Genomic DNA, 18,723 nt, shown 5'->3' with positions numbered 1-18,723 from the left:
AATATTTTTCAAAGATTTTAAAGATTGTATGTCTGAATATATGGTCAACATAAAAAACGAATTGAATACTAATTACTCCTCTAGCCTCTGTTTATTACAAACAAAATCCCCTGAGTCTATGTAATCCCTTCTCCAATAATATTCTGATTTGCCAAGTCCTTTTTTTGGTATGTCTACCTCCTCTTTTGGTACCATATAAGTTGTGGTGCAGTGGTGAGACTGTTTCATCCTTAGCCATAGATCTCAATTCCGAGTCCTGAATATAGAGAAAATCATATTAGAAGTGTCACATCCAAATGAAACTTGTACTACACGATCCAAATTTAGTCGGGACTCTGATATAGACTTCGGAGACCGGGTGGGAAACTAAAAAAAAAAACTCTTTTCTCCTCCAATTGTGTCATCATTCTCTTTAGTGATCAGTATTATGTTGGAATATATTCAATCTAATATTTGTGCCTGAAAGTATATTGTTATATATTTTTATGAAAAAAATCAACAAAATGAAAGAGAGGGATATATAACATAAACACTCATACACAATGTTCACTCTGCTTGCAAATGCAGCCTGAGGCTGAAACAACACTTCTTATCTAGCACTCATAAATTAGGAAATACATTAACATGGCATCCTCATAAAAACAAAACAAAAAACACCAATTGATTTACATTAATATTGAAAATACTCGTGAATAACATCAAAAAAAAAAAAAAACTATCCTATCAAGCATTTGCTTGCATCTCTTCACTATCATCTTCTATCACATGGCCCAAGAGAACAGGCAGGGAAACAAAATGAAACAGAATAAGAAAGGAATACTTAGACCAACAGCATCTACGAGAGGTCGGTCCCTGTGTGTTAGAACAGAAGAGAAACTGCAGAACTTCTGTTTCATCAAACCAGTGTTGTTTGTATTTTGTGTAAAATGTCAAGAATCATGTTGATGAGGTATAAGACTTGTTATTCCAAAGAATCATCGAATTGCGGAATCTTATGGTACAACAATGACTCCCTGTACAGTTTTTTGTCTGGTATCTCACTTCAACAAATTGCATAGGAGGGAGATTACTAATATGAAGAACGTAAAAACCATTCTTGAATTCAACGTAGAAGCTGATGAAATATTGTGAGCACCTACAGTATACACCTTCCCAGAAGTTCCATCTCTGACTTTGATGCTCGAAGAGCCTGACATAAAACAATTAAACAAAAAAGACACTGTTTAGAATACGTCCCATCTTTAATGCAAGTCTTCCAGTAAAGTATGGACAACGTGCTGAAAACAGAAGATTTTATCATATTGCTAAAGATAGTCCACACATGAGGAAGAAGTTCTGATTTCGAGTTTCACTGCCACTCATTATCGAAAAAGAGAATCACGTGTTTGGCCCATGATAAAGAATCAAGCCCACACGTGATGGAGCATACTGGGATATAATATGATAAAATAATTAAAGACGTGCTCTCTCTAACCACTTAAGTTTTAATAAGAGTTGGTCATCATCCTCAACACATACAACATCCATTCTCTAAATCTTTTTCCTCAAAAGTTAGCCTCCATAATTATATCTCTAATTGGCCAAAGAAAAAGGGAAACCTAATCATATAGCTAGTTTATATAACTACTATATAATAATAATAATAAAAATATATATAAATAAAGCCATTAACAGGCATTTAACATGCATGTGAATCCTCATCAAAACACAAATCTTACAGTGTATAACATGTAAACAAAATAAGGAAACACCAGTATCGCTTAGTATTGGGTGCTTGTCGAAGTACTAAAGGTTTAAGTATGCCCAGATAAGTGGTGCACTACTGAATGAAGGAATGAATTAAGGTCTTCGCAAATGTGAAGTTACTATGAGTGACATGAGAAATCCTGCTGCATGTGGCAGATATACCTTCGCCATGATTTTATACAAAATAATCTCTTGTGGTTCATATTAAAAAGCTTAGATTGAGGCATCAAGATAAGGTGTAGATAACTATGGGATGGACATGCAACAACTTGTGATGTATCATGTAAAAACTCAAAGCATGAAATTTCATATCCTCAAAAGTTAACCGTCTCTCATAGACATTTCCAACAAGGAAACATAATTATTAACCAAGACCCTACTGAATCATACCATCGGGGTGTGGTGCGATGGATGGGTCTCTCCACCCTAAACCAGAAATTCTGGACACGATCCTGAGAATGGATAAACCCCCGAGGAGAGCTCCCCCTTAAAATGGGTCATACATGGCGCAAAATCTGGATTAAATTAGTGATGTAAGTTCACAGTCATCTCTCAATTTAACTGTGCGGATGTCCAATACGGATGCGGGTGTCCATGAAGGCTAGTAAGTAGTTGAGCGTTATACGTAATATTTTAGATGAGATAGTCACATAGTTCAATAAGTTGAATTGGTCCATTTCTTCAATTTTTTCCAAGACAACAGCTGACTATCTTAGGTCAATTATTTCTGGAGACTCACATGAAATGATTCGATCAACTTAATTACTTAAATGCAAAAGGAACTCTGTATGTGTCACTCAAAAATTTCCCCTAACAAGGCAACATAAAGAACCCAGAGCTAACTAAAGGTCAAACGTAAAATCCATCATATGTCTGAAGAAGAGAATAATTGGTACTATTTCAATAAGGAGAACAATTTCTACACAACTGACTGATAAATAAGTTAATAACTATTAAATCCTTGAATAAAATGGTAAGGCTAAACTCACAGTTATATTCAGTCCAGCCAATACTCTGGTTTTCAAGATCATAAAGCACAAGCTTGTTGGATAACACAAGATCTGCATCAAAATATCAATAAACCAATCAATGAAAATGCTGTCAACTGTATGAAAATGCTGCATCCATTTAGTCATCTCTAGTATCTTAGGATGGCAACAAGCTTAACTAACAATATGTGAAAATGACACTACACTGCCTTGTACTCGCACTTGCAGGAACTAACACTAAACTGAAAATTGACACTAGTTGGGCAAAATGTAATTTTCATAAAATTAGTTATAATTCTGAAATGTAGTTCACCATCAAACTGATTTACTTTTTTTTTGGGAAAGTAAGCTGATTTACTTTCATATACTGTTACTGGTCAAACAATACCTCCTAACAGAGTTATTTCCTTTCCATCCTTTGTCTGCATTCCACTGTCCTGCCAACCGATACACCACTCGTTGTCCTGCAAAATTATGAAGCAAAGGGGTTTGTAAGTCATGTTATTCAAACTGCAATGCAAGTGCATCCAGTTGCTTTCTCCTCCCATGAACCTTACAACAAAGGTCGCTGCCATGTTGACCCATCTTTTAGTACCCTGTTGTTTGCATTGGACTACACATAATTTATAACAACTGAATGAATTTAATGGTAAAAATTCATGGAAATTAGATAAACTCATGCCAACATTTCCAATGTCAACAACATAGTATAAACATCACCAGGCAAATCAAACAGCTCACGAATGCTAGGAACAAATCTAAGATAAGAAGACATTGAAGATCAATCACTTATGGGAGAAATTCGTGAATTCCAACAAAGATAATGTCTGTGTACTGGTTACTGAATTCCAACAAGATTATGACTTGAAAAAACAAGTAACTGCCACAGCAGTCAAAGGATACAATATATGTTAACAGGGAAAAGGAAGGTTTTCTGGGTAAACTAGAAAATCTTATCTGATTAAATGAAGAAATAGTAGGAGAAATTCAGCAAAGCCAGATTACTTACATTAACCGAGAAAAGATAATCATGGGGATAAACTTTCAAAGTCAGAGAATTAGCAAACTGAAAGGTTACAACTGGGAAACCATCATCAATCCTGCGCCACCAGAGGAAGAGTAGTTGAAAGAGATGAAGATTAAAAGTTATTTATAGCAACTAACTGAATTACAACAATTAATAGCTGGAGAACTGGATTAAAATAAGAATGGGTTACAGAGCATTATTATTATTAATAATTAAGATCTAACCACCACTGAATTAAAGACATTAATACATCCACGCATCCATCATGAAAATAGAGTTGAGAATACGATAGCGAAGCGGCTAATCACAAGAAACCAGAATTTTAAGAGAAGGTCAAATGAGATAATGGCATCTACTCAAAAAACCTGCAGAATACCCTTATCAAACAAATAAAAAAACTGCAGAATAATGATTCTATTGTCGGTGAACTCACTTTACGCAGCATTAGCATTCAAAGCTAAAGAAAGAACCATAGTGGAGAGGGCACTATGTTATAGTGTACATGATCATAGAGGGAGAAAAGATAGATATCACAAACCAAATCCTAACAGAAAGAATTAAGATATTCATGTGGAGAGGGTAAAAAGAACCTTACTTTTTACTGAAGTAAAAGCAGTGGAAGGTCCCCTCGACAAGATGAGTTGTCAGATCTGGTTGCCGAGCCATCAACTACAGTAACAGACAGAATGAAGAATCAAGCAGGAGGAACTGACGTATTCATGCATACATGCAGTTTTCAAATGTCCAAACCTACCTTGCTCATGAGAGCATCATAGACCTTGTTAGGAAGATATGCTAACGTTGTACCGCTGTCAATAATTGTTCCTCTGTTGGATCCAGCATCAAATATAGTGGTTGGGATGTTTAGAGCTTCACCATTAACCTCAATTCCTTTCATGACAACATTATAATGTGGCCTAAAGTGGAAAACATATATAATTAAAGTCAAGAAATAGAAATGGAGGGAGCCAATTTGATGTTTAGACAAATACTGATATTTAACAGTAAAAAAATGATGGTTTAACAAAAAGTAAAAAGAAAAAGCAAGAGAAGTGAATGACGAGAATAACAATGCAAAAATGACAATACAGTTAATCAAACATGAATGCAAGTACTGAAGTTTACAATATGCACCACCTACCAGTAGTCAAAATAACTTTGAATTTCTTTTTCCTATTTGTGGATGAGTTAACTAATGTCATTTTTAGTACCAAAAAGATACAATACAGAGGAAGGCTCGAGATTCCAACTTTAGACTTGAGAGAGCTTTAAATTACTTCAAGTTCTTCTGTGAAATGTTGTAAGTCGAACACTAATGTGTCTCAGAGGAAGGACTGGACCATTTGAACTACTGCCTTTACCAAAGGAAATCACCACGTTCTCTTGAGGTCTCAACTAACTGTTTTTAAGGTCTCTAAACAAGTTTATTTGCTACCACATTTTGGACTTTGCATGTGTGCACTTATCACTTGACAACTGGTCGCGGCAGCTTCCATCTTTAATGTTGTCAGTAGATAGTAATGTAGGCAAATCATCGATGTTCCTACCCTTCCCTCACCCCCACCCCCATCAAAATAGATAATTTTTGGGGTAGGGCGAGGCGAGAGATTGGAGTAACCTAAAACTTGACTGCTTGGTCCCACATGTAGATCGCGAAATGCTTAAGAACATAATTGGAGTGAGGGCAATGGGTGAAGCAGATGTGCAAAGGAGAAGATCATATGCCAGTAAACAACAATAAGAAATGAAAAATCTAGAACTCATAGCAACTTTGTGGCGGTGCTATTCATGGCAGGAGAATTTTAAACACCAAACATACACATGTCACACAAGAGAGGCGATAAGAGGTTGCCAGGACTGGTGACACCTTCCTATTTCCGCACTCTTTAGTTTTCATCTAAATTAATGAGGCAGTTTAAATTTACTCTAGATTAAGAAATGAAAATTTAAAGAAAAAGATCATTTGGAGACTTGTTTTCTTTTCTTTTCTTTTTTTTTTTTTTTTGTGAAGTAAATGTTCCATTGAAGGCATCAAGAAGATGCAAATTAGTTACAAAAGTAGAAGCAAAAACAGTTGGTCTGCTGGCTCAAGTACAATTATGCTAAAACTAAGGAGCCAACAAAATTTGAAAAACTATCCAGGGAATCTACATAGGACAAATTAACCCAACTGTACAGACACATAAGGCATTCCGCTTTGAGAGAATGTAAAGGAGTTGATAGACCTTCAAAACATCTTCTGTTCCTTTCCCTCCAAATACTCCAAAAAATTGCTGCAGGTATCATCTTCCAAGTCTGTTTGATGGTGCTGTCAACTTTCCAGCAACACCAACTCTCATAAGCTTCTTTGATACTATGTGGCATGACCCAACTGAGTCCAAAAAGAGAGTAAAACATGTTCCACAGTTTTGAGAGTCTCTTTTAGAGTCTTATCCAAATACTCCAAAAAATGTAAAGGAGACTTGTTTTCTTTTTGGTAAGGAGAAATGGATTCTTATGATATCCTTTTAGGAGTCTCTTTTAGAGTCTTATATAGTTCATATTGTACACACTCTAGCTTGATATCTTAACATAAAATTAGTATTTTCTCCAAAAGTCTGCTTTAATAGAATATTTTCATGTATTGGGTAATTTCCTATATTTCCTGAATTCCTGCCGTCTGTTCACAGAAACCAAAGTCTTACTAAATTCTGTTTCTTTTAAAGAGACTGCATAGAATTAAATAATTTGAACTTTGAAGTAAGTAGAAGCATATTTGCATTTGTTCTCAAATCGGTTTATGGAATTCTCAACTGGAGCCTTCAACAACTATGAATAGCTTTTCATAGCAATTTGTTTCCTTTGAACTGCTATACAATTTAACCCACTTCTATTTTTTCCCACTTCTTTCCATCACTGAGAACAGTCTTCATGTTAAACTTTTCTCCAAGAATTTTCCCCTTAAATCCATTTAAAGCAATAGTTTCTACCCTATTCAGGACTAGATCTACACTAATTCCAGCTCGGGGGTTGCTATAGATCAGTTATCTACTCATGTAATCTCCTTTGAGTTTTGATAGATGGCTGTGTTTTTTTTACTTCAAAGATTGAAGATCAAGATCAAGATTTCATATAAGAAAAGATCCCCAGTTAAATTAAAGTTGCTCAACCGAGCACTAAAACCGCTAATACAGCATCCAAGACTGGGTCAGCTACTATAAATTCACCTACCACTTACTCTGTCAGGCTCGGATTCCCATCCAAGCTAGACCTGGTTGAAGCAAGCTACTCCTCTTGAGAGAGGGGTATAGGTAGTGATTAGTGAGTCTTCTCTTTCTCCTTGGTCTGAGGTCGAGTTACTTCTCATAGAGGAGGAATTCAAAACAATAGGCGGTCTATGAGGAAAACAATAGGTGGTTGATTGTTGAGTCCCCACGTCCACATCAGTTCCCTCCTTGTTACTTCCCTCATACAAGACCAAATGAAAATTTCCTATGAAAGCATATGTTCTTTGATTTCTGAGATATTTCACATAACTCATTATGGATATTCTATCATAAATCCTTGCATGCATGCATATGGATTGTGCTCAATAGGATATGAATTGTTTAAACCTACCAATAGAATGTGAAAGGATGCAAAGCTGGAAGAATGGAGCACAAATTTACAGACCAATGGTTGCAATTTTCCTTATTTATAGTGGAGCAGAATAGGAGAAACTATATACAACTTCAAATAAGACGATACCAAATCTTAGTTCAGGATCATGTCAGATGTTTGCGTGAATAGCCTATTTTTCAGTCTCCTTTTTCTTTTTCTTCTGGGGGAAGGGGTGGTGGTTAGGGGGGAAGCAGGGAAGAGGAAGAGAAGGCACTAAATATACTTACTCATTTGGGACTAGTGGTGTTGACTTTACTTTTGGCTGAACTACTTGTCCAATGGCAAATATGCCGCCACCATCACTGCTGTCTAGGCAATGTGAAAAAACTTTGTTCACCTTCCCAGATGCAGCTAGCTGTGAAATAAGCGATGAGTTTGCTTGTCCAAAACCAATTATTCCGTCAACCGCTTGAGTAGATGAGCCTAGCTCTCCTGATTGTCTAGATGAGCACCTATCTTGGATCAAAAACATGTAAGTTACATAAATGTCATCAAGAGATAAACTACTTGCTAAAAAGTAGTACTCCATCACAGGCTCGAGTAGCATAATTTACATCTAAGAAACCAACATACTATATGGTGACAAAACCAGAATTAACAGTTATAGGAGGAGACAGTACAGAATAAAAACCATTGAAAATAATCGGCTAGGAAGAAATTACTTCATTGGATATATTAATGAGTGCCGCTGTCAGTAATTCCTCGCTAAAAAAAGTGAAGGGAGGAAAATATTACAGAAGCTAAACACTTTTAATTAATATTACAGAAGCTAAACATTAACACTATAACAACCTATTCTGGATATAAAACTTTATCATGCTCAGTATACAGAATTGCAGAAAACAAATATAACATGTCATCAGCAGAACTTTTTATGTATTGACTTACCAATGATGTGTAAAGCACCTAATATAATAGAGCAAGAGACTGTGATACTGAAATTGTTCCATGAAGCCATTCAAGAGTCCACTTACTGAACTAACATAGGATCGGGAAACAATATACAAGAGAGTCAGTGTGAGGAGAAAACAGATTTCCCTTCTTTTTTTCTTGGTTCTTCACTCTGTAAACTAGTGAGTATTCATGATACTCCACTACATAAACTGCTACACCAATGCAGTCAATATCTCTGCTCTAGACAGTGTAATGACTTGTATACTCAAATGTGCATATCAACTACTTCTCACACGTTTCCTCAGCAGGGAACTTATTTAATATGGCATAACTAAGACCGAGACATTAAATAATTCTTATTCTAAGCATTTCCTTCCCCTGGTTCTTCAGCTCAAGAGAGGTTGAATTAAACATCCCAATTCAATTAGCAATTTAAATATCTACTTCAACAAATATGCAAACTGCACAGGTTTTACGTTTACTTGAAGTGCCAAATGCTGCTACTACAGCAAATCTATTTTTTAAAACTAAAATTGGTGAAAGAGAAAAATTTGTTTCTTTTCCCAATGAACTGCAACAGAATCTATTTTAACCAAAACCAGATTCCAAACATTGTTTGGAAAACAAAACATTCAGACAGGGTAGTAGAACTTGGTGAAGTGAAAAAATGGTTACCAAAGAAAACCAAAATATTCACCTATGGTAGTCATCCAAGTCTAACATCAATTCATTTGGCAACAATTAACATAAATAGATTTGAATTACAAGGATAAAATTACCCAAATGCTATGGACCCATTCATGGATGTGGTTTGAAGATCCCCAGAGACTTGATCAAAATGAATGAAATCCTTAACAAAGTATCCAGAAGTTGAGCTTCCATCTCCGTAAGTAACCTGATATTCACAGGGTGATCCCACTCTGCAATCTGAGTAGGGAGCATTAAACATATCAGTGCAGAAGTCTTGGTCGCAAGAAACACTTTTCCCAGTGGATGAGGCTTTTAAGTCATACAGCTTCAATTCTATCTGTAGTATAACAACATAGATGAGAAACCACAAGGACGGATCAAGAACAGAAAATTATGTTATACATACTGGAATCCATTTTCTTTACATGGATGGCAAAAAGATGCGTAAACTAGAAGAATGATCATACCCCAAGACTGCTTTTTGAAGGACATCTCATACAACCAGCACAATTCACCCATAAGATGTCACTTCCAGTATCTACCTGGACATGATAGTCCTTAGAAGGAGTCCCGATTGTAAGTTTAGTGTAATAGAGCCTGCATGATTTATTTATGAAGAAAACATGACTATAATTTCACTAGAAAGAATGTGCATACATGAATAACGCAACGCCACCACTGCCTCCTGCATAAGCACACTTTTCTTTCCTTTTTTGTGGATTGGATGAGGGTCACAATTTGATAGAGTGCCACAAATTAGAATCAAGAAAATATAATCTGACATATTTCTCCATAAGACCATAATATTCCTCCATCTCACTTAAGTATATACCTATAACTAGAGCCAATGGTGGAGCCAGCATTTTCACTAAGGGGATTCGAAATATAAAAAGTAAACACACGAAAAGGCCAAAAAGGGTTCACCATCTACGAAATATACCTAAAAAAATAATACTAACCATGTATAAATGGGATAAACTTTCCCGAAGGACTAGAGCAGAAACATTAACAAGTGAAAAGCTAACAACTCTATTTGTGTACCCTCTTCAACAATGAAATGGGAATTTTCATCACTAAAACAGAATCTCATTCCAAAGAGGAAAATTAAACATTCTGAGCATATAAAGCAGACCACTTTTGTCAACCAAGTTGATTCATTTCTACAATCACTTGCACCAATTATGAAAAAGGAAAGCCCCCTAAATACAAAATCCCAAGAAAACACAAGAATCAGTACAAACAAGTAGAATTAAACAAAGGGAACTAACGCTGCATCAGTAGGTTGGCCATTGCCACCCAATTCAAAGTCAACGGCTGCAAGCATTCTGCCATGGCGGCGACTATCATGAGCTTTGAGTTCCTTCAATATTGAACCTCCACGCCCACCATACTTGTGTTTCACATTAAAAACAACATTTTCTCCCTTCACTGCCACAGCCAAAACCCAAATTAACAACAGTAGCAAATACCCTTTTTTCCTCAGATCCATTATCACAACATACAAACACAACACACCCACTTCCCAAAATCCAATCTTTATAAACACCCACAAGAGAAAAATGGGATGTATGAATGAATGAATGGATCAAGAAAAGAACTTTTTTTCCTTTATACACAACAATACTAAAATATTTTCTTTTTTCTTGATTTGGACTGAGAGAAAGAGTCGGTTGTGAAAAACCCAAAAGGAAGAAAACAGGATACAGAACAAATATAGTAAATGGTGATTGGCGTCAAGACTCAGGACTCTTCAAAGTGTAATTCTTTATGCTAGAGACAATTTTCTTGGAAATTTTCGAAAGAAGAATAAAATAGTATAGTTATCTTTGAGGAAATGGGGTGTGTTCTGAAAACAGAGAAAGCTTTGTGATGATGCAATGGTGTAGCTCACGTTTGTCGTCATACTTGTCTGCACATTACTTTCTTCATACACATTTTCGCACTCCTCACCTTCTTCTTTTACTTTCTAGTTTTCTGTATAAAAAAAAAGTTGGCTACAATATAAAAGGGTGTCATTTAAGTTGGCATCAACTAACATTAATAGATATTTAAATTTGTATAAAATTGAACAAATAGACTGTAGGCACACATAGGATCGAATTGTCTGTTTACTTATTCAAATTTATAGAAGTTGAAATGTTTATTTGTGCATATTCAAAATTGAAAGGACATAAATGTCAGTTAAGGTCAAATTAAATATTGGCATAATACATAAATGTATCATTTAACTTTACCTCATTTCACATTTATGCCCTTCAACTTTGGTTATGCACAAGTAGGTACTTAAACTTGTATAACTTGAACAAGTAGACACATGAGTCCTATGTGGCACAATACACGTAGGACACCACGTAGGGCAAAAAATGGCATGTAGGGTGCCATGTAGGATATGTGTGTCTATTTGTTCAATTTTATACAAGTTTAAGTGTCTACTTGTGTACGTCCAAAGTTGAAGGGCATAAATGTGATTTGAAGCTAAGTTAAATGTCATATTTATGTATTATGCCTTAAATATTTATGGATTATTTTTCTATTGTCATAATACATAAACATGACCTTTAACTTGACTTCATTTGACAACTATGCCATTTAACTTTGGGTGTGCACAAATAAGCTTTTTAAACTTGTACAAAATTGAACACATAGACACATTGTCCTACATGGCACCCTACATGGCAATGTTGTGTCCTATGTGTATTATGTCAAGTAGGACATGTGTGTTGTGTGTCTATTTGTTCAATTTTATACAAGTTTAAATGTCTATTTGTGCACACTTAAAGTTGGAGGGCATAGTTGCCAATTAAAGCCAAGTTAAAGGTCATGTTTAAGTATTATGCATTTTCTATTAGATAATAAATTTCATAATTACTTGTAATTTATCTATCACCAAAGTATATGGTGCAGTGAATGCGACTGCTCCTACCTTAATCAGAGGTCTCAGAGGTATGAAAAAATCATTGGTAAAGAGCGCTAACCCTCGAATGGGGTCTTACTCGACGTGAATTCTGAATAATTAGACTCCAACATAAATATCGGACACCGAATAGAAAAAAAAAAGTAAAAAGAAAAATTGCATTGTCTAAGGGCCTATTTGGATTGACTTTTGGCTTATGACTTATAAGCCAAAAGCCATAAGTTAGGATTTCTAACTTATGGCTTTTGACTTATTTTTGTTATTTTGGCTTTAAAATAAGTGCTTATAAGCATTTTTTAACTTTACCCAAACACTTCAAAACTGCTTAAAAGCTATTTTGGCTTAAAAATCACCTAAAATAAGTCAATCCAAACGGACACTAATAATAAAAAGTAAAATCTTGTTAAAAGGTTTTGATAGATTAAGTTAAAAAGAAAATAAATACATTGTATCTTTCATAATTTCAAAAAGTAGTTTAGTACTAATAATTTCATAAGATAAAATTTAACTTGTAACAAGCAACATGTTATGTATAGTTCAAAATCTAAGTGGATACAATAATGTAAAATTTTGTATTCTGACATAATTAGCTAAAGGAGAAGCAAAATTTAGACTCTTGAAAGTCATAGATGAGTTGTTTAGTTAGTTGGACTATTCCTTAACTATTAAGGCAATATAAACAAGTTGAAAATTGCTTTTTGATGCAAAATTTTCCAAGTACGCGTTTTCAAATTGAGGGGGACTACTAAATAAATCTATAGCATACTATTTTTATTGTAAATATTGAGTTCTGAAACAACAAAGTAGAAAGTCAATATATATTAAATGCAAAAAAGAATATTTTCTCGAAAAAAATATATTCTATAAAATATATATTACAGATAACAAAGTGAAAATTCAACCTTTCATATATATATAAAGGGATTAAAACTTGATATTTGAGAGATGATAAGGGTCCGATTAATGTGAATATGAAAGAATAAAATGAAATAAGACATTCAGACTCTTATTATCATTTTTCAATCTAGTATAAGCATGTTTATGCATGTGATATGTTTTAACAATGCATGTATGGAGTGTAAGCACACAGCCATTATCACAAATACTCAACTTCTAAACATAGTTGAACACACAAGGCAATCTCAAGAAGATTAAGGATTAAGTAATGATAATTAATTAACACCACCGTACAAGTTACATTGCTATTAAATAATAGTAAATATTAATTAATTATCACTATCTAACAATGCTAATTAATGAATGATAAGTTTAATTGTTTTTTTACAAAAGTCAAAACTGTGAAGGTCCTAATTTATTTCTTTGTAATGTTGCTTTTACCTCCAAATTATGATATGATTAGAGCTTGACGATGTTAACAATCGAATACTGCTGAAGTGAACATGCCATGACAACTATTATCAAACAAATATAAAGTTAGAATATAGGACAACAATTGCACTTTAATGTTATCGATCATTGGTGTATGGTTAAAATCGATCTTGTCCAGGTGGACTAATGATATGAAAACATGTGTCCGATTACAAAGAGTCGAATGATGAGGAAACACCTTCGAGGACTGAGTCGAGGGAAACACAAAGTATTAGGATCAAAATAATCAAGTGTCATGCATAATCTAGCAAAGCAAATCTTGATTTCATCATATTTTTTTATTTTTACGTGCTTTTTTTGGATAATTTATTATATATAATTCTTTCATATGTATGTGAAACTAAACTTCTCATGATTCTACAATTATGATAATTAGATGATTATTATATTATTGTATGAATTTGACTTGACTTGGTAAGATAGTTATCATCATATATGACTCGAGAGGGGGGTTAAGAGAATGCAAAAAAGATCAAATAGAGCATGATCTTTGCCCCTTGGAGGGGATGGATTTATAACTAGGATAGAAATAATATAGAGTGTCACCTTGGTTTGCTTAATTAATGCAACATAAATTTATAATTGTTTAATTTGTGTCACAATAATCCTGATCACCAAGCAAAGGCACGGATTGAAAGGCTATGCAACTTGAGAGAGCATAGTCACAATAATTTCAGTTAATCAATAATTAGATAGAAAATTAGAGTCAGTTTAAATGATTATTCAACATGATTGCTAGATTCATAGCTCCATATCGATTTCAACTCATTTATCGCATAAAAATCTATTCGAAGGATTAATTATTCATTAGCTATTTTCTTTTTTAGTTTAGTTAATTCAACATGATAACTTTGAGATTTGATTGCTTTAATAAATGATTAGCAATTAGCATTATTATTTAATAAATAGTTAATCATAAGTCTTTGTAGATGTAATATTTATCTTTTTAGTCACTATATAACTTGACCATGTACACTTACATATGTATTTCCTGAAATATCATGTTAAGGAAATTTATATGACGAGTTTGAATAAACATGAAATTAAAGTTTTATGACATATTTATTATATTTGTAATATTGAAAGAAATTATTAAAATAATACCTGCACAGAAAATATCATGTTAAAAGGTTAATATTCAAATAGTTATAAACTATAGTTGATTTTTTTTAGCAACTTTCACATATAGCAAACACAAAAATCATATTTGTATGATATAACTATAGTTTGCATAATTGTGCTTCATAGCAAACATAAATATGTATATTTCGCTATACATATACAAAACAAAGCAGTTGTATATAATCTGTTTCTGTTTCGGTATACATATACAAAAGATCAATTGTATAATCTGTGTTTATATAAAGCGAGAAAGAGAGAAAGGTAAAAGAGAACTGGGCAGGGGAATATTTGTATTGTATAATTATAAGTGTATAGGACGAAGATATATGTATTTGCATGTGTATATACAATTTTCTCTCACTTTATACAAACAGAAACACAATTTATACATTTCTGTTTGTATAAGCTAGAGAGGCGAGGGAGAGACTGGCGAGCGAGATCTGGGAGAGTGGCGAGCGAGATCTAGGAGAGGGGAGAGAGAGGAACGAAAATATATGTATATATACAATTTTCTCTCGCTTTATACAAACAGAAACACAATTTATACATTTATATACAATTTTCTCTCGCTTTATACAAACAAAAACACATTTTATACATTTGCGTTTGTATAAAAGCGAGAGAGGCAAGGGAGAGAACGAGAGTGGCGAGTGAGATTCACCAGGAGAGAGGCGAAATAGCAACAGTTTGCCATGGAGTACAATTAAATCAAACTATGTTTATAGAATTTAATTTAAATTAATAGTTTGTTATTATATACAATTTTCCCATAGTTTTTTCAAGTAGTAGATTTCAGAAAATAATATAGTGAATAACATGACGTCAAATAGTATGTAAAATCTCAAACGAAAATAGAAAAATGTAACTTGATAAGGTAGGAATAAAATGTTTGAAAAATTAAAATAAAATAATAGTTCCATTGTTTTACGAGTAGATCCAAAATAAACATCTTACTCTTTAAAAAGTTTTAATTCTTTAAATTTATCAAAAATAAATATTATTGATCTCCTTCAACTTGTTAGATTTAGCGAAATCTGTGAAAATAATATTTTACCAAGAACATCGGAAATTTCATTAAATTCCCAAAAATAAAACATAAGAAATTACACCAACATAAAAGATAGTCTAAAACTAACTGTAAATTCTTCAAATAACTTTTTTTCACTATTCTCATTAAATTTTACAATTAATTTTATTAATTAGGGATATAATTAAAGGACTACTTTAGACTTTTTCTAAACATAAGGGACTATTTTTTTTTTCAATTTCTTCTAAAATACTTTGTAAAAGAAGTATAAAGAAAGCAAAGATATTTCATAAGTAAAGTTAAGAACAAAGTTGAGCAAAGGGAAGATGATGTAGACATTAGCCAGCAAAAAATAAGTTAGGTTGGGAAAAAGTAGAATATAGTAATGTGCATCCCCATTTCCAAATTCCAAAAAAAATGTAGGTCCTAACTCCTATATATGACCAATAATTTTTTCAAGTACTTCCTAATCCCTATGGTAATTATAATTTCATTTCATTTTTAAATCAATATATTTGGATTAATTATCAAACTCTAAAAGTATTAAGACATTGTTGACTTAAAAGATTTATGAGAAAATAATCGTTCATCATTAACATGTATATTATTCTATTGATCATCACTATTAATTACTTTCATTAACTAAAACCATCGATTAATCACCCGTCATTAATATTAAGACATTATTATTGACTTAAAAGATTTATGAGAAAATAATTGTTCATCATTAATGTGTGTATTATTCTATATCATCAATCAATCATCCGCCATCTGTTATTAGTATATAAACATTATCACTAGCTAGTATTATTCAATCACCACCTCACAATTATCATTGTTGTCCACTGACCAGCTTTACCACCTTTGACCATTACCATCGTTAGCTTCAAAGATTATTTCATTAGGAAAACAATTTTTCCATAACTTATAAAACATAAGATTTTTCTAATAAATTTTAATATTTTATATCTAATCATTATTTTACATGAACGTAATATTTGTTAATTTTAGATAAGTATAAGTCATGTGCAATCAAGTTTTGAAAAACAAATTAATGGTTAGAAAACGATGACAAAGTTTAGAGATATTTTGTTGATATTACAAAAAAGAAAAGAAGTAATAGTTGAAGTTGAAAAAAAAAATGGTAAGTTGAATTCGTATTTGATAATAATAAAAATAAAAAAAACTTAAAGAAACTCTTAAAACCTATCTTTCAAATTTTAATTTCTATATTTTAAATTTGAAGTTAAAGTAATGATCAATTTAATAGATAATTAGCTATTTCAACAACATGATAATTGTTCAACAAATAATAAAGGATTATTTTCACCTTCCATAGGGGCATTCTAATTCCTACGCAAGAGTTTTATTGTAGCCAATAATATTGTGAGTTGAATGACTTTATCTAATATAAATTTATGACATGTTTGATTAAACTTATTTTGAGAAATGTTTTTATTAGAATTATTTTTTAATTTAGGAAAATAACAGTTTATACGACTAAATTGATTTTAAAAAAAACTTTCATTAATAATATAAGTGACTTATGTTGCTCAAGATTCAAAAAGTACTATTGAGAGAAAATTATTGCTTTTAGCTTTTGAAAAGCAACTTCGACGACTACTCAAAAATATTTACTTCTTTCTAAATGCTTGGTCAATCACCTCAATTTTCTAAAATAAACAATTTTGAAAGAAAATAATTACTTAATATTTTTTACTTCTAAAAAATTTAGTGGATTTGGGTATGATTTTTTAAATGTATGATATCATGCAAGATACAAAATGACACATATAAAACAAAAATCCATATCGACCTAATCTCTGAAAAGCCTACATCACTAGTGAAATTTCTTGAATTACATGCACCAATTATTTTTTTATAAATCTTTGTTTTGATTAAACCTACCATTGAAAAATAATTAAAGATGGTATAAAGGTTTACAATTTAGTGTATCAATGAGAGTCTCACACATAATAGATTTATAAGATTTGGTATATCAATGATAATCTAATATAAAGTCTAAGAAATCAAGCTATTTTTATTTCCATTATCTCTTATTAATAGTATTCTCATTATCGCTATAAGCTATTGTTGGTGACACGATATTTTAGTATAATTTCATGACTTATTTTCATTTTTTTTTATTTTCTTTGAAAGCTCCAGATAATTGTTGTATCTTAGTATAAGAACAAAAGAAATATTTTGAAGTATTAATCACATGTCTTATGTTGTGGGGGCTTTTTTTTCTCTTTCTAAACATCCTTAAACTATATTCCAAACTTAAATTACATTCTTAAAATTTTCTTTTTGGCAGAAAACATCCTCCAAACATTTGAAAGTTAACAATTTCCATTCTTCTGTTAAATATTGTCAAAAAAACCAAGGCATGCTACAAAAATATGAGTAGTTCACGTGACTTTCAACAAAAAATTTCCTGCATAATTTCATTACCTACTATAAAAAACTTCTGGAAAAAAAAAAATTAAAAATCTTGGACACCATTGCTTACTGTGACAAAATTATTAGGAAGGCGTGAGGATACATGATTTGCTTTTTTTTTTCATTTATCAACGGAAAGAAGCTGAAGCTTAATCATCTTTTACATTTTCAAAGACAAATTGTATTTACATCAATAATTTTTCGGGGCAATCTAATATTGAGGTGATCAAAATTCTAATTATATCTCGCATTCGTGTTTCATTCTCCATTATTAAAAGTGGAAGTCTTCAACAAACACCGCTTCTAGCAGATTCAATTGAGAAGAAACATATTTTTATTGATAATTTTTTTTTAAAATCCCATAAAAATAAATGAATTTTTTTTTGTCAAATTAAAAGATTTTGATTAATGCTAAACTCAATTGTCGAAAAAAATCACGATAATATTTTTGTGACGTATCTCAAAATAATAAATACAAAGGGGTGATTTAATTTTTGTGAATCTGTTCGTGTTTTGACAAATTCAAGTAGAAGGATGAAAATTGTTAACTTTTAAATATTTAAAGAATGTTTTCTGCTAAAAATGATATTTTAAGAATTTAATACAATTTGGAGTATAGTTTAAGGATGATTTTAGCTAAAAACTCATAAAACAAACCAAACTAAAAAACCAACTCTTGTTGGTTTAACCTGGTTTATAAATTTTCAAAAGCAACGTAACTTATTAATTTGATAAATAAAAAAATCAAATCAAATCGACCTATGTACACCCTACTTGATTTCTACCCCTCAACATGGTCATAGGCTCATAGCATATCCAAAATCACTAGTACTGTATGCTCAAA

The 18,723-nt window shown here is 32.2% G+C and overlaps 1 protein-coding gene across 2 annotated transcripts; it reads right to left on the bottom strand.

Moving 5' to 3' along the window:
• Nucleotides 1-23: 23 nt before the first annotated feature.
• LOC102605975 (aspartic proteinase-like protein 2) lies at nt 24-10,942 on the bottom strand. Of its 2 annotated transcripts, XM_015310059.1 has the most exons (11): nt 10,254-10,942; nt 9,453-9,582; nt 9,075-9,322; nt 7,629-7,853; nt 4,517-4,679; nt 4,358-4,431; nt 3,745-3,835; nt 3,124-3,199; nt 2,736-2,807; nt 1,136-1,189; nt 24-256 (listed from the first exon to the last, which is right to left on the bottom strand). In XM_015310059.1, exons 1-11 carry the CDS (start codon nt 10,472-10,474, stop codon nt 231-233), a joined length of 1,380 nt encoding a protein of 459 aa, XP_015165545.1. In that variant the 5' UTR covers nt 10,475-10,942; the 3' UTR covers nt 24-230. The 2 variants fall into 2 exon arrangements, with proteins under 2 accessions (XP_015165545.1, XP_006350402.1); XM_006350340.2 differs by lacking the exon at nt 24-256 and having other exon boundaries at nt 496-1,189.
• Between the last annotated feature and the right edge of the window lie 7,781 nt (nt 10,943-18,723).

This window comes from Solanum tuberosum, unplaced genomic scaffold (assembly GCF_000226075.1).
Source record: "Solanum tuberosum cultivar DM 1-3 516 R44 unplaced genomic scaffold, SolTub_3.0 scf00123, whole genome shotgun sequence".
In the NCBI taxonomy this organism is placed as follows: domain Eukaryota; kingdom Viridiplantae; phylum Streptophyta; class Magnoliopsida; order Solanales; family Solanaceae; genus Solanum; species Solanum tuberosum.
Note: the sequence above shows the minus strand (reverse complement) of the source record. Positions and strands in the feature narration are given on the sequence as shown.

Coding starts and splice junctions, on each gene's coding strand:
- LOC102605975 (XM_006350340.2), bottom strand. CDS start 10,474: ATGGATCTGAGGAAAAAAGGGTATTTGCTACTGTTGTTAATTTGGGTT. Junction 4,680..7,628: donor ACACCACTAGTCCCAAATGA/GTAAGTATATTT, acceptor TTTCCACTTTAG/GCCACATTATAATGTTGTCA. Junction 3,200..3,744: donor ATTATCTTTTCTCGGTTAAT/GTAAGTAATCTG, acceptor ATAATTTTGCAG/GACAACGAGTGGTGTATCGG.